General features: G+C 39.5%; 1 protein-coding gene across 3 annotated transcripts in view; it reads left to right on the top strand.

Moving 5' to 3' along the window:
* PLXNB2 (plexin B2) overlaps positions 1–15,597 on the top strand; it is a 357,268-nt gene extending 341,671 nt beyond the window's left edge. For all 3 annotated transcript variants that reach the window (XM_063927157.1, XM_063927155.1, XM_063927156.1), the window contains 5 exons: positions 2,595–2,742; positions 3,498–3,562; positions 7,128–7,203; positions 12,525–12,599; positions 14,525–15,597. In XM_063927157.1, coding sequence (XP_063783227.1) covers positions 2,595–2,742; positions 3,498–3,562; positions 7,128–7,203; positions 12,525–12,599; positions 14,525–14,629 — 469 coding nt within the window. In that variant the 3' untranslated portion in view covers positions 14,630–15,597. The remainder of the gene's footprint in view (positions 1–2,594; positions 2,743–3,497; positions 3,563–7,127; positions 7,204–12,524; positions 12,600–14,524) is intronic.
* Positions 15,598–15,807: the final 210 nt, after the last annotated feature.

Here is a 15,807-nt window from a genome sequence, read left to right as displayed (position 1 = left end):
ACATTAAATCCACAGGTGTTTCATATGTGAGTCCACAGAAGGGGGTTACCCTCATGTATACATGATGGCATCTCGCCACAATTACAAAAGCTCAGTATGTGTAACAAGGGCAGTGGCGGTGGAGTCTCTCACATTCAGGTGGTCATTCAGCATCGTGTATCTGGCTCCACCATTTTTCCGCTGCTCTCTCCGTTGCCAAAACGGATCATAAGACAGTTGTCACAGTCATACTAGTGATATCTCATGGGTTTCGGAGAGCTTGCTTCTCGAATCTCCAAGGAATACTTGCACACGATCTTGGCCCGCTCATAATACGTCCAACCTGTTACAACAGGGAACGTTCTGTTACCCATAGTTACCTATGTACCTATTACCTATGTACCGCAGCTGCGGTTGACGGGGTGAGGGTTCAGACCTCCCTCTTAAGAAATAGGGCATTACAGTATCGGTTATACCAACCATGTTACGAGCTAGTAAGCCGCTTAAGGCAGCTCATTATTACAAAATTTCGTGTGCTTACATAGGTGATAAAGCTCGGAAGTTTCCGACATCATCCTTCAAGTTACCCGTATTCTGTTAAACGGGGTGGGATGGAAAACTGCGTTTATCTGCACTGAGGGTGCAGGTATCTGTGTGGTATACTTATTTTCAAAGACGTTTGACAAGACGTTTGACTCTATTGCGTCTGTACACACCTTTCTACAAGGTGTCATCAAAGTTCAGACTCCATTTATCCCACCTACAGCGCCAGGTGACTTGAGGTTGGGTTCAGATTTCTTACAGTTTCATATTTTGAACCCTTACAACAAATGGGGATTAAGTTTCTCACTTTGGAAAACATTTTTCTTCTAGCCTTGGCTTCGGCAAGGGTTTTGTTTTCATAGTTGGGTGCCTTGTATTCCAAGCCACCGTATTTGAGTTTTCTCATGACAAAGCAGATCTTCGGACGAATTCCGCTTTCGTATTCTTCACATCAATATACCAATAGTGGTTCCTGTGTGGACAGCACATTCTAGAATTCTGAATGTGGTACACGCATTACGCGTTTATATATGTCCCGAACGTCTACAGTACGTGATACGGATACGTTGTTTGTTCTCGATGATGCTGCCAACTGGAGTTAGCCAGTTTCTCAGCAGACATTATCCAGTTGGATAATAATGACTACAAGTCAGGCTTACTTTAAGGCTAAGTTACAATCGCCTACGTCAGTAATAGCTCATCCCACAGGTTCTGTGGGAATGTCAGACCCAGCGGGTCGTGGAGCGTCTACGACGCGGCTACATAGCCTTCAGTGCACCACGTTTGTGCACGTTTACACGTTATGAATGGTGGCGGCATCAGCATCTAGCTTTGGCTGCCTACTGTTACAAGTATCAAACAGCTCTCCCGCCCACGAGGGAAGCTTTGGTACGTCCCAAGAGTACTCCAGTGACCCCTAGTGGATGAAAAAGAAAATAGGATTTTGGTACTTACCAGGTAAATCCTTTTCTTTGAATCCATAGGGGGCACTGGACGCCCACCCAGAGCAGTTTTACCTGGGTTGTTTTAAGCTCAAAGGAGCTTAGGGTAACACGTTTTACCTAGTTGGTATTAAGCTCAGAGGAGCTTATGGTAACACATTTTCACCGATTGGTTCAAATTATAAAGTTCTATCGGTTATGGTGTCAACTGTTTAGTTGACAGTAAAGTTATGGGTCAACTTTGTTGTTGTCCGTTATGTTATAGGAATTCTCCATTGTCAACCTCTCTATATAGTTCCTGTTCGCTCAGTAAAAAACACTGAGGTCGTACACTGAGGTACTCGGGGATATGGAGGGGTGGAGAGTCCTAAATTTAAATATTCAGTGCCTTTGTTCGGCTGCGCCCGTCCATATCCCAAGAGTACTCCAGTGCCCCCTATGGATTCAAAGAAAAGGATTTACCTGGTAAGTACCAAAATCCTATTTTCTGTCTCAAGTGACTCTTCTTGCACCAAGCGTATTTTTCACTCAAATGTGCCTCTTAATCACAATCCAATACGACAATGAGGCTATGCTGAGTAATTTGATATGTGACACTTGTATATCTGTGTGCGATGGAGTCTGCATCTGTATACAAAGTGCTAGTATGCAGCGGCTGCAGCTTTTTTCCGTGACAAGTTCCATTATGCTTCGTATAGAAAGACACCCACTGCATTCTTTTGTGGTCTGCCGCTGCACCTGAAGGTGCAGTATCGGATTATCTGCGTGATCATCAGAGTAACCCTCAGATTGCACAGCCATTGGCTTCAGCTCACCCAGAAAACGTGGCTAACACCCGTTTTCTCCGACGCTTCCTTTTACCTACCCAAAACCCAGAAGCTTGTCAGTCACGCTGCAGTGTTTGGGTTGCTGTGTGCGACATCGCATCCCACAGATCTGTGCATGCGCAGATCCAAAAACATTGGCAATGTATGTAAACATTGAGTTTATGTACGTGAATGAATTAGGCCCCAAGTCCTTAGTTGCTAATTACATATGGGTACATATTTTTGTGACATAATCATTCTGTTACTCTCAGCAATGTTGTGTTCAGTGTGTAATAACATGAAATTGTGGCTTTCCTCCTTGCAGTTTATCACTGCGGTTTTGGGTTAATATACTGAAGAACCCTCATTTCATCTTTGATGTACATGTGCACGAAGTGGTGGATGCTTCCTTGTCAGTCATTGCACAGACTTTCATGGATGCGTGCAGCCGGACAGAGCACAAACTGAGCAGAGTAAGTGGAGCTGCTGATTGATGTCAGTGATCTGTCAGCTTTCATCTACTTTTTTTAAATTGTCACAGTTGTGTCATGTTTGGTGCCGGTGCAGACACTGTATGTGTGACAACCTGACCTATCGCCTTTCTTCCCCATGTGCACTACCACCAGTTACACACAAAAGGTTAGGCTTCACTGCTTAGACCTTTGATCTATTGTCTTGACTTTTCTCTATTTCTCTAATTATTACTCCTGATCTGGGCAGGTTGTGAGGCATTTTGGGCAGACACTAATTATTATGTGCCTTTTCTCCCCCACATTCTTTATTTCCATGCAGTATAACTAAAATCTCAGTGTGTTGTATTTCTCACAATGACTGATAGCTGTCATTTTCTGGGCTTCAGAGAATAAACGCAGTAGAACAATGACCCCCACTGGTCACGTTATCATGAACATTTAGGGTTAGTGTATTACCAAGCCATTTAATGTACATAAAACATTTAGTATTTTTATAGCAAGTGATTTTACAGTTGCAGTGTCATTTAGAAGGTAATATATTTGTAATGACTCTTGCATGGAATGACCACACACAAAAGACCAGTGACTGCAATAATGCAGATAACATTGCTGTTTGTATGCTCATATGTCAGGGTGTATGAAAGAAACAGAGGTTTTCCTGTCAGGACCGTATACCTGTACCGGCATAACATTTGTACGCTCTGTGGTCTTGTGCAATTATGGACACTTTATTTCTATTGTTTTCATGCCTGTAGGAGTCACCCAGCAACAAACTGCTTTATGCAAAAGAGATCTCCACGTACAAGAAAATGGTGGAAGAGTAAGTCCTCAGACTGCGTCAATACCTACACTGTAATGTTTCCAGTCATCATTACATTTTTCCCATTGACATTTTCTCTGAAATGGTAGTTTTAGATGAAATGTGTAAAACCAGTATGTAAAAAAAAAATGGGAGTTGCTAAAGCTTAATGTATATTAATTTTAATGTAGCTTTGGAAACCGCAGTGAGTGTTATTTATAAGGCCAGTTACCTGCTAACTTTGTTTATAAAAAGTGTAAACCAGATATGAGATCACTGGGACTCCTCCAGGCACCCCTGGGCTATTTGGGCTGTCTGGTGGGGAGGAATATTTGGACCTCTGTAGTAGAAACTATGCCACCTCAAAGATCCTAATATAGACACATTTATACAAATATGGGGCTAGATGTACAGTTGTGCTCATAAGTTTACATACCCTAGCAGAATTTGTGATTTTCTGGCCATTTGTCAGAGAATATGAATGATAACTCACAAACTTTTCTTTCACTCGTGGTTAGTGGTTGGGTGAAGCCATTTATTGTCAAACAACTGTGTTTACTCTTTAAATCATAGTGACATCAGAAACTACCCAAATGACCCAGATCAAAAGTTTACATACCCTGGAGATTTTGGCCTGATAACATGCAACAAGTTGACACAAACGGGTTTGAATGGCTATTAAAGGTAACCATCCTCACCTGTGATCTGTTTGCTTGTAATCAGTGTGTGTGTGTGTGTGTGTGTGTGTAAAAGGTCAGTGAGTTTCTGGACTCCTGAAAGACCCTTGCATCTTTCATCCAGTGCTGCACTGACGTGTCTGGATTCTGAGTCATGGGGAAAGCAAAAGAATTGTCAAAGGATCTTCGGGAAAAGGTAATTGAACTGTATAAAACAGGAAAGGGATATAAAAAGATATCCAGGCAATTTAGATTGCCAATCAGCAGTGCTCAAACTCTAATTAAGAACATAATTAAGTACATCATTCCTACTGTGAAACACGGAGGTGGATCGCTCATGTTTTGGGGAATGTGAGCTACAAAGGCACTGGAAACTTGGTCAAAATTGATGGCAAGATGAATGCAACATGTTATCAGAAAATACTGGAGGAAAATTTGCACTCATCAGCCCGGAAGCTGTGCATGGGACGTACTTGGACGTTCCAACATGACAATGATCCAAAACACAAGGCCAAGTCGACCTGTCATTGGCTACAACAGAATAAAGTGGAGGTTCTGGAGTGGCCATCTCAGTCTCCTGACCTCAATATCATTGAGCCACTCTGGGGAGATCTCAAACATGCAGTTCATGCAAGACAGCCCAAGAATTTACAGGAACTGGAGGCTTTTTGCCAAAAAGAATGGTCAGCTTTACCATCTGAGAAAATAAAGAGCCTCATCCACAACTACCACAAAAGACTTCAAGCTGTCATTGATGTTAAAGGGGGCAGTACACGGTATTAAGAACTGGGGTATGTAAACTTTTGATCAGGGTCATTTGGGTAGTTTCTGTTGTCATTATGATTTAAACAGAGTAAACACAGTTGTTTGACAATAAATGGCTTCACCCAACCACTAACCATGAATGAAAGAAGTTTGTGAGTTATCATTGATATTCTCTGACAAATGGCCAGAAAATCACAAATTCTGCTAGGGTATGTAAACTTATGAGCACAACTGTAATAGGGTGCGATTGTTTAGGTGTCTAAAAAATCGCACCAAATTGCATGTTTGTAACTTGTGATTTTTTACTAAAAATCGCACATGTAATAGGGTGCGAATTTTAAGGTTAAAACAGAATTCGCATGCGATTTTTAGTAATAACATGCGGTTTTTGGTCATGTTTTTATTACTTAATCAGAAGCATGCACAGATCAGTGTGATCGGTGCATGCTTCTGTATGGAACAGTAAAGAAAGTTTTAAAAATAAAAAAATAAACGACATGCAGGCCCCCCACGCACCCCCCAAAAGCATAACCAGCCAGGGGCTCTTTGAGCCGATCCTGGTTGCAAAAATATGGGCAAAAAATTGACTGGGTTTCCCCGTATTTAAACAACCATCACCGGACTCTTGGACCGGTCCTGGTTCCAAAAATACGAGGGTCAAAAGTAGTAGGGGTCCCCCGTATTTTTTAAACCAGCAGCGGGCTCCATTAGCCAGGCAGGTGATGCCACAGCCGGGGGACACTTTTATATAGGTCACTGCGGCCAAAGTGTCACAAACCCCCCCCAACTAGTCACCTCTGACTGAGGTTGCCTGGAGGAGGGGGGACCCCTTAAATAAAGGGGTCCCTTCCTCCAGGCACCCGCGGGCCAGGGATGAATCCCGGGGCTGTCCCCTCCATCCTTGGGTTGTGGATGGAGGGCTGATAGCCGTGAAAGTGTTAAAAAGAATATTGTCTTTTACTGTGGAACTACAAGTCCCAGCAAGCCTCCCCCGCATGCTGGTACTTGGAGAACCACAAGTACCAGCATGCGGGGAATTAAAGGGTCCGCGGGTACATGTAGTTCCACAACAAAAGAAATACCTCAAAAAAGACGAGACACACACACACCTTGAAAGTAAAAGTTTATTTACACACTCACACATACTTACCTACATCCCACGCCGCCATTCCACATCCCCTTGTCCAAGTAGAATTCATTAGGGTACCTGTTTTAACAAAAAATATACTCCCCAATTTCCTGTGAAGATCTGTCCTCTTCGATCCATGTAGGCATCCCAGGGGTTAAAATAAAAAAATGCATTCACCCGAACCAACGAACATGTAGAAGTGTATGTGTAAACATACACGTCTACTACGCGAATGAGGACCCTCTACCGATAGTAATATCAATAGAGGGTTCCGCCAGCCAATCAGGAGACACTGAGGGAAATGTTCTCAATTTTGTATTTGGAAGGTGCTTAATCACACCTCAAACTGAATATCTATTGATATAGAAGAGTGGCATGCTGGATTAGTGCTGTGCAGCTCCTCTAACTTCTATAGACTATTTGGGGGGTATTCAATTGTTTGAAAAGTCTGTTGGAGGTCTGTTTTTTCCTGTCTATTAGATAGGAAAAAACAGAAACCCAACTGACTTTTGAACAATTGAATACCCCCCTTTGTTTCAAAGGGCGTTATTTTGTACTTGTAGCGCACAGCTGTATTGAAATGGAAGCACTGTCTTCTCCTTTCTTAAAAAAAAAGAAATAAGTGGTCCCCTGGTATCAATAAGTCTAGCGCTCGTTAAAATCGACTCATGTTAATTAAGAGTGGATTTGTACCCTTTGAGCTCCCTTTGAGATCAGTGGACTTTTAGAAGTGTGGCAATATGCATTAACTGCTCTAAAATACAACATGCACCAACCAAATGTTACTAGAGAGCATCACACACATGCACACGTATGATCATGAATTGTATGGGCACATAGATTACAGTATTATTTTTAGAATGTTTTCTGTGCATTGTACTAAAAATGGCGGTTGTTGTCCACTGTTTGTGCACATCAATAGATAACCAGCCTTAAAACAGTATGAATACTATATAATGCTGGATCATTTAATGGTGTGAAGAAATGTGACCATTAACAATTTTTTCCCCCCCAGCTATTACAAAGGAATTCGTCAAATGGTACAAGTCAGTGACCAGGACATGAATACACATTTAGCAGAAATTTCAAGGGTATGTAAGAGTAAATGTGTTTGGGCCACCGATGCAGAACCTTGACTAAAACTGGAATACACATTGCACTTATTTATATCAGTGGTTCTCAAACTCTGTCCTCAAGACCTCAAACAGGTCACCTAGCAGGTGCACAGGTGTATTCATTACTCACGGACTAATTTTAAAAGATCTACAGGTGGAGCTCATTATTTCACTTGTGATTCTGTGAGGAGACCTGGAAAACATGCACTGTGTGGGGTCTTGAGGACGGAGTTTGAGAACCTGTGAGTTATATTGAAGAGACGTGTATCAGCAGTTGTGGAAAGGCTCTCTGCTACTGGCAGACGGACCTAAGTGCAGACTAGTTGTTACAGGCTTAATGTATGTCAGCATCAGAAGTATAACTTTTAGAGAGAGAAAAGCAAATCAACTTTTAATAGCAGCACTCTTTCCCTTCCACAAGAAAATTAATTCTTCTTTCATAAAAATAACATGTTTAATACTTTATTGATCCTATAAAATTGAGAAGAAATTTCAATACCCATATGTGATGTAGGTTTCTTTATTGTCACCACATATGATGTATTATATGTCCCCTTATTTAAAAAGGGGTCATGTAGAGTGAAGTATAAAATCAATAGAGACAGAATAACGTGTAGAAAAGAAAATAAATTTACCGTTAAAAAAAGTGTCTTAAAAGAAAATGCTAGTACCGCTGTCTTTATTCTGTAAGTTGATCCAGTACCTGTGGTTTAGTAGATTATATTAGTGATTCTTCAGACAACCACTAACTGTTATTGCCAGTGATGTCTATAAAGGGTTACAGATGTAGCAATATTTGCATAGTATTTGCAATTTTTTCACCCAATGGTGAGATGTACTAAAAGGATGATCACAGAAAGGGATGATCGGGATGATTACATACAGTTCACCTCCAAGACACTAGATGTCAGAATTTGTAACTTAATTTAAAGATTTACAAACTAAAAAAAACATAATATAACATCAAATTATATGTAAGTCAGACCCCAAAAGTGACTTATAATATCTTTATCATTTGCAGTAAAAAGTACATTATCCCATATTTATTATATATTATAATATATGTACACATACCATTGCATAAGGTGTAAAAGTACACCTAATTACTGTTTTATAAACTGTATAAAAATCGATTAAAATTTACATTGGAAGACCGCGTTTTAATCACATTTCCGTATACCTGGGACTGTTTTCTATGTATATCCAGTAGATGATGTCTATATTATTTATTATTTATTTATTAACAGTTTCTTATATAGCGCAGCAAATTCCGTTGCGCTTTACAATTTGAAATAACAGTAACAAACTGGGTGATAACAGTCATAGAGGTAGGAAGGCCCTGCTCGCAAGCTTACAATCTATAGGGAAATGGCACCTTTCCTTGTGTATATATGCCTATCTATTTCATAGAATGAGAAGATATGTGAGGATATGTGTGGACTGTACAGAGTGGATGCAATTTGATAAGAAGGTTTATGAAAGATATGTGGGCGGTTCTGGAAGTTGATATGCTTGCCTAAAGAGGTGAGTTTTCAGGGAACGCTTGAAGGTTTGGAGACTAGAGGATAGTCTTATTGTGCGTGGTAGGGCATTCCACAGAGTGGGTGCAGCCCAATGAAAGCCGTGATTGGGAGCGAGTAATGAGTGTGGATGAGAGACGCAGGTCTTGTGAAGAGCGAAGAGGTCGGGTTGGGAGATATTTTGTGATAAGCGAAGTGATGTACGTTGGTGTAGTTTGGTTAATGGCCTTGTGTGTGAGTAAAAGTATTTTATATTGAATGCGGTAGAGTACAGGTAACCAATGGAGGGACTGACAGAGTGGATCTGCAGACGATGAACGTCTAGCGAGGAAGATAAGCCTCGCCGCTGCATTCAGAATGGATTGTAGTGGTGAGAGTCTCGTTTTGGGAAGACCAGTTAGGAGACTATTGCAATAATCAATGCGGGAGATAATGAGAGCGTGGATTAGAGTTTTAGCAGTGTCTTGTGTAAGGTATGGTCGTATTTTGGATATGTTTTTTAGATGCATGTAACATGATCTTGAGACAGATTGAATGTGGGGAACATAGGACAGATCAGAGTCAAGGATGACACCTAGGCAGAGAGCTTGTGGGGTAGGGTAGATAGTCGAGTTTTCAACAGTGATAGAGATATCAGGTTGGTACCTACTATTGGCCGGTGGAAATATAATTAACTCTGTCTTTGAAATATTCAGTTTGAGGTGGCGAGATGTCATCCAGGATGAAATGGCAGAAAGGCATTCAGTGACACGGCCCAGTACAGATAGGGACAAGTCAGGGGAGGATAGGTAGATTTGAGTATCATCTGCGTACAGATGATACTGAAAACCAAAAGAGCTGATTAGTCTATATCTTTTTTATTTCTTTTTCATCCACTAGGGGTCACTGGAGTACTCTTGGGATATGGACGGTGCGTAGCAAAGGAAGGCACATTTAAATATTTAAATGAGCAACCCTCCACTTCCCTCCTCCATACTCCCAGGACCTTCAGTGTTTTTTACTGAGCCGAATAGGAGCGACAGAGAAGTGAACAATGGAGAATTACTTACATTATAAAATAACTGACAACAATAAAGTTGACACATAACGTTACTGACAACTAAACAGTTGACACTATAACCGATAGAATTTGAAAGTTTAAACCAGTCGGAGAGAATGTGTTACCATAAGATCCCCTGAACTTACCACAAACCAGGTAAAACTGCTCTGGGTGGGCGTCCAGTGCCCCCTATGGATTCAAAGAAAAGGATTTACCTGGTAAGTACCAAAATCCTATTTTCTTTTTCATCCACTAGGGGTCACTGGAGTACTCTTGGGACGTACCAAAGCTTCCCCCGTGGGCGGGAGAGCTGTTTGGCACCTGTAACACTAGGCGGCCAAAGCTATAAGCTGATGCCGCAACGTATCAGTTTTGCTGTCAGAGAATGCTAAAGCTGTGTCAGGGCATGCTGGGATGTGTAGTTTCTCAACAGCTGGAGGGCCGCAGTTTGGACATGCCTGATTTAGAGTGATGGGAGCCACATTTGAATAAACAAAGAGCCACATGCGGCTCAAGAGCCACTGGTTGGCCACCGCTGTTTTAGTACAACCCCTCAATGGTCACAATGTAACATTTATTGTTTTTTTATGGTGTGGTGAGGATATTTGGAACAGCACTGCAATGTGGAATATATTCCTGTTTTCAATTGCTGGGTGATGATGTATCTTCCTACTCTCTAAATGGTGGATAATTCCAGCTGTTAATGGGGTTGATAATCTCTATAGCTGGTTTATTCCAGCTATGTTATTCAGGAATGGTGCCACAATGCAGATCTATGTTCCTTTGCACTTGATATATTTTGGAGGCAGGCTAAATGGTACTATGTGATTTCTTCCTCATATATCCAGTTGATGGTTTAAGTATCTATCTATATATAAATATCAGGCTCATATTGCCCTGAATGGTACGGGTATATATTCCCATACTTGTTGATGGCTTTTTTTTTTTTTTTAAGTACTGGATTTTATGTGTTGTCACTGATAGAATATGTGATTATTAACCTATACCCCTTGGTCCGTCTAGTGCTCCACATCAATATCCTGACTGGAGAAGTAAAACATATTAATCCATATATGTCACCTGAATAATAAATTCAACAGTGACTGTTGGAAATAACTGATTGATGGTAATGTTATGTTATCACATAGTACCATTTAGCCTGCCTCCAAAATACAGGTTGAGTATCCCATATCCAAATATTCCGAAATACGGAATATTCCAAAATACGGACTTTTTTGAGTGAGAGTGAGATAGTGAAACCTTTGTTTTTTGATGGCTCAATGCACACAAACTTTGTTTAATACACAAAGTTATTAAAAATATTGTATTAAATGACCTTCAGACTGTGTGTATAAGGTGTATATGAAACATAAATGAATTGTGTGAATGTAGACACACTTTGTTTAATGCACAAAGTTATAAAATATATTAACTAAAATGACCTCCAGGCTGTGTGTATAAAGTGCATATGTAACATAAATGCATTCTGTGCTTAGATTTAGGTCCCATCGCCATGATATCTCATTATGGTATGCAATTATTCCAAAATACGGAAAAATCCCATATCCAAAATACCTCTGGTCCCAAGCATTTTGGATAAGGGATACTCAACCTGTATATCAAGTGCAAAGGAACATAGATCTGCATTTTAGAGAGTAGGAAGATACATCATCACCCAGCAATTGAAAACAGGAATATATTCCACATTGCAGTGCTGTTCCAAATATCCTCACCACACCATAAAAAAACAATAAATGTTACATTTGGACCATTGAGTGAAAAAATTGCAAATACTATGCAAATATTGCTACATTTGTAACCCTTCATAGACATCACTGGCAATAACAGTTAGTGGTTGTCTGAAGAATCACTAATATAATCTACTAAACCATAGGTACTGGATCAATTTACAGAATAAAGACAGCGTACTAGCATTTTCTTTTAAAACACCTTTATTCACAGTAAATTTCTTTTCTTTTCTACACGTTATTCTGTGTCTATTGATTTTATACTTCACTCTACATGACCCCTTTTAAATAAGGGGACATATAATACATCATATGTGGTGACAATAAAGAAACCTATATCACATATGTGTATTGAAATTTCATCTTGATTAAACCGAATTATCAATAAAGTATTAAACATGTTATTTTTATGAAAGAAGAATTAATTTTCTTGTGGAAGGGAAAGAGTGCTGCTATTAAAAGTTGATTTGCTTTTCTCTCTCTAAAATGTGTACATGTATATTGAATCAACTAGCAGCACCACTCATATGTGCTTTATGTTGGAATATTTGACTTGTCAACATAAATTATTATGCCATTAATATTCCCTGCATAATATTTATAATTTAAATTCTGGTGCAGGATTATCTTTAATTCAAGCATCAGAAGTATTCCTGTAATGGCGTGTCTCTTGGCCACAGCCTAAGATTAGTGCTTTTTACAGAATTGCAGCTTCTACCACCAGTTATTTCATAATTACAGTTAATAAGAAGACAAATAGAAAAATTAGCTATAAGCTGTTTTTCATGCGCTTTAATTACTAACCATGAATAATGCTTAAAAATATAATATTTAAAAGTTTTGCGAACTCTAAATAAGTATAGACTACTCGTGTATGTAATACATAGTAGCAAGTGTGTATCTGTAACGCCTCGGCAATCATAGCTTTCCAAATCTCCTTTTTTTTTATTTTTCTTGTACCTGTATTTTATTCTGTTTTGTATCCCACAGGCACATACAGAATCATTAAACACACTGGTAGCACTACACCAGCTGTACCAGTATACAAAGAAATATTATGATGAGGTAAGTGGTCAAAGATGATTACAACTATATAGATAATCTATATTCTAGTTTTTATGGCTTTTGAAATGTTCTGAAATAGCATTCTTATTTTTTTAGCCATTGGCATGTTATTTATTTGCAGGTCAGGGCATTATTATAGTTTAGTTTTTAATTAGTGTGCAATATATGCAGCCCTACCTAACAAAGTACAGCACTCAATTTTGTTTTTGTTGTTTTTTACTCTGTTGTTTGATAACCATTATAATGTGCAGTATCATTTTACATGTGTTTGTTACTGGTTTCCCATAGCTTATGCGGATGCTCAATGATTCAGATTTCACAGCTGAATCCCCATGAGTAACCCGTAGGAAAACTATTCTCTCAAAGCTGTATCTTTCTCATTATCAACCATCCTCAGATGACTTTTATTAGTTTGTGCTTCTTTTCTGGTTTCATTTATAGTCCTCAATCTTTTTAACTCAGTTAGAATTTGGTTTTGATTGCCATAAGGATTTTTCTAAAATGTACATAAGAAATCCTAACGTTAAAAACATAATTAAACCATTATATTTATGATTGCAGAGAAACATGTAAAGCCAGTACATGAAAGCTACGGAAAGCCACGTTAGCCCTTTTATACACCGTTCACACTGCACATCGACCCAGTATTTTGCCCGGTCGATACGGGTCACTGCCAAATTCAACCCGGGAATAAAGAAGGGTTATTCCCGGGTTATTACTGGGTCAGGCGCAGTGTCAACAGGTTACCCAGGTCGATGCGACCAGGTACCCGTTCACAGCATAGGGAGAGGCGGCGTGGAGATGATGTCCTCTACTGCGCAGCACCCGCCCCCGATGCTACCCCTGACCCCTCCCACAGATGGTGACCCGACCATGCATATTGCCGAGTCAGGAAGCCACCCCGTTCACACTGCACAGGTCCAATGCCGGGTCACACCCGGGAAGGACCCATATCCAATTCCCAGATGTGACCCAGCAATGGCAATGTGAAAGGGGTATTATATATAGTACAGTGTAAGAAAGTAGGCGTAGCAATTATTGATATTTAGCACCAAGGACCTTGGAGTCAGGCAGAGAAGGGTTTTGGGGAGGGAGGAGGTAGCAGCCAAAATGGGTATTCTCTCCATCCTGACACTGCCCGTATTAACTATTACTTTGACTGGTGCCTCTCACCACTTGTGGGGGGTGTTCCAGCACCTATGAACACTTGTTTATGTGTGACAGTCTCTCTGAACCTGCATATGACGTACTACAATGCAGGGACCATGGTTTTTTCTATCTCAAGTTCCTTTGTACTTCGTATACAGACTCCTATCAAATTACTCAGCAACCACTAGAGGGCGCCCAACGGCAACAATTCAGTTGTTCTGCGGTTTGGGTTCCCAGCAGCCGCAGAGGACACATTTTTCCTGCTGCCTCCAGAGGTGTGAGTAAAAATGTGTTGAAACTCGGCCAAAGTAGGGAGTTTAGACGGGTTTAGCCGTTTTAGACTGCTAAACCCTGTCTGTTTGAGCGCGATGTACAATTGAATCGTGATAACTGTTTGGGCTCCTAAAAAGTCCCATTTGGACGGGATTTGTAGGTACCTAAAACAATTAAATCTGCTACAAATTGGTGCTAGTTACAATGCATTAACTCTTATTACCACTTTGTGCAACTCCTCCTAGAGACTTTTGGCTAACTCTAAAGCCAAGTGTTTTCAAACTGAAATTATAATCTACTTTCTGGATTGATAGCGATGTTACAATAAATTCAGACATTGGACTTTGCAACTTCAACTTTGCTCAGCACTGTTTGTTATCATGTGTGTTATCATGGGTTTTTTTCCACAGATTTATTCTTAATGTTTACTGTGATCCAAAGACTTTGTCTTTATATGTAACATTTATACTTTATATGTAACTGCTGCTTTGTGTGTGTTCTAGATCATAAATGCTCTAGAAGAGGATCCGGGAGCACAGCGCATGCAGTTAGCAATTCGGTTACAGCAAATAGCAGCCGCGTTAGAAAATAAAGTCACCGACCTTTGATTGGAAAAGCTGGACAGTGAAAGAAAGTGTGAAATCAAAGATGTTAATTTTTCTTCCTAAGGAACAGAGTGTTATATTTTTAAAAATGTCCTTTTTGCCTTTTTTAATTAGACCGATTTGTCTTGCACACTATAAAAAAGGAGAAAGATGTTTTTACTGTAAATTATGCCTCAAGTGAAACCTGTGTTATATGTGGGAAGGGACATTTTTTATAACGGATGTAATTATACAATGCGACAATAGCATTGACGTTTTTAAATTCATTATGCAAACATACTAAATTTGTAGTGTCATTTATAGTAAAGCAATACATTTAATAAGCAATCATTTCAACACGTTAGGACATAGTTAATCCTATGCTTCCCTACACTTTCTGTTTTAATAACTGGACAAGTAATGTGAATCTGTGACAGATCTTTCCACCAAGTGCCACGAAGGGATATTGCAATGCAATGTATTACTACCTGGCTTTTAATGGAGTTCTAAAAAGCTGCCAATATTAGACTAGAGGAAGCACAAATTTAATTCTGCTTTTCTTTTTTTAAATTCTGAAATGTATTTTATTTTATATACATTTACATTCGAATGTGCCTTATACAGTATGTACCAGTTAATGAAAGATTGAAGATACATGATTTTGTAAAGAATATAGAAGATTTATTTATGTCACGATTTCTTTTCTTTTTTTTCCTTTGTTTTTTTCCTGTGACCAAATGTAATTAATTGTGTGTCAATGAAGTACAAGTTGACATGATTATGTAAAGATTTAATATGTTTATCTTGTATTAAAATGTTGCCAGAATCTTTCATCTGCTCCTGGTAGCTTACCTAAAAGCACCTTTTTATTGTATCTCTACATAAGAATGTAAAATGCAATATGTGATGTGAGACCACAGCCAGCATCTGATTGTACATTTCAGTCCCACAATAAAGTGTCACATCTCATACTATGAATACAACCACTACAACCGTTGTGGTGTTTAGTGTCTAGAAAAGCAGTTGTGCCAACCTGGTAAAGTGCAATTTAAATTATCCTCAGAAAATAACCAAAAACAACTCCTTCAAGGCTGTATTTACAATGAATGCTGCTTGAGGTCATTGCACATAAAGGAACCTCAAATTGCAAACTGTGAGCTCATTCTGCAGCATCCAATTAACTATTCTGCATAGCATGAAGT

The sequence above is a fragment of the Pseudophryne corroboree genome, chromosome 6 (assembly GCF_028390025.1).
Source record: "Pseudophryne corroboree isolate aPseCor3 chromosome 6, aPseCor3.hap2, whole genome shotgun sequence".
Lineage (NCBI taxonomy): Eukaryota > Metazoa > Chordata > Amphibia > Anura > Myobatrachidae > Pseudophryne > Pseudophryne corroboree.
The sequence above is the reverse complement of the archived record's forward strand: the minus strand, read 5'-3'. Positions and strand labels throughout refer to the sequence as shown.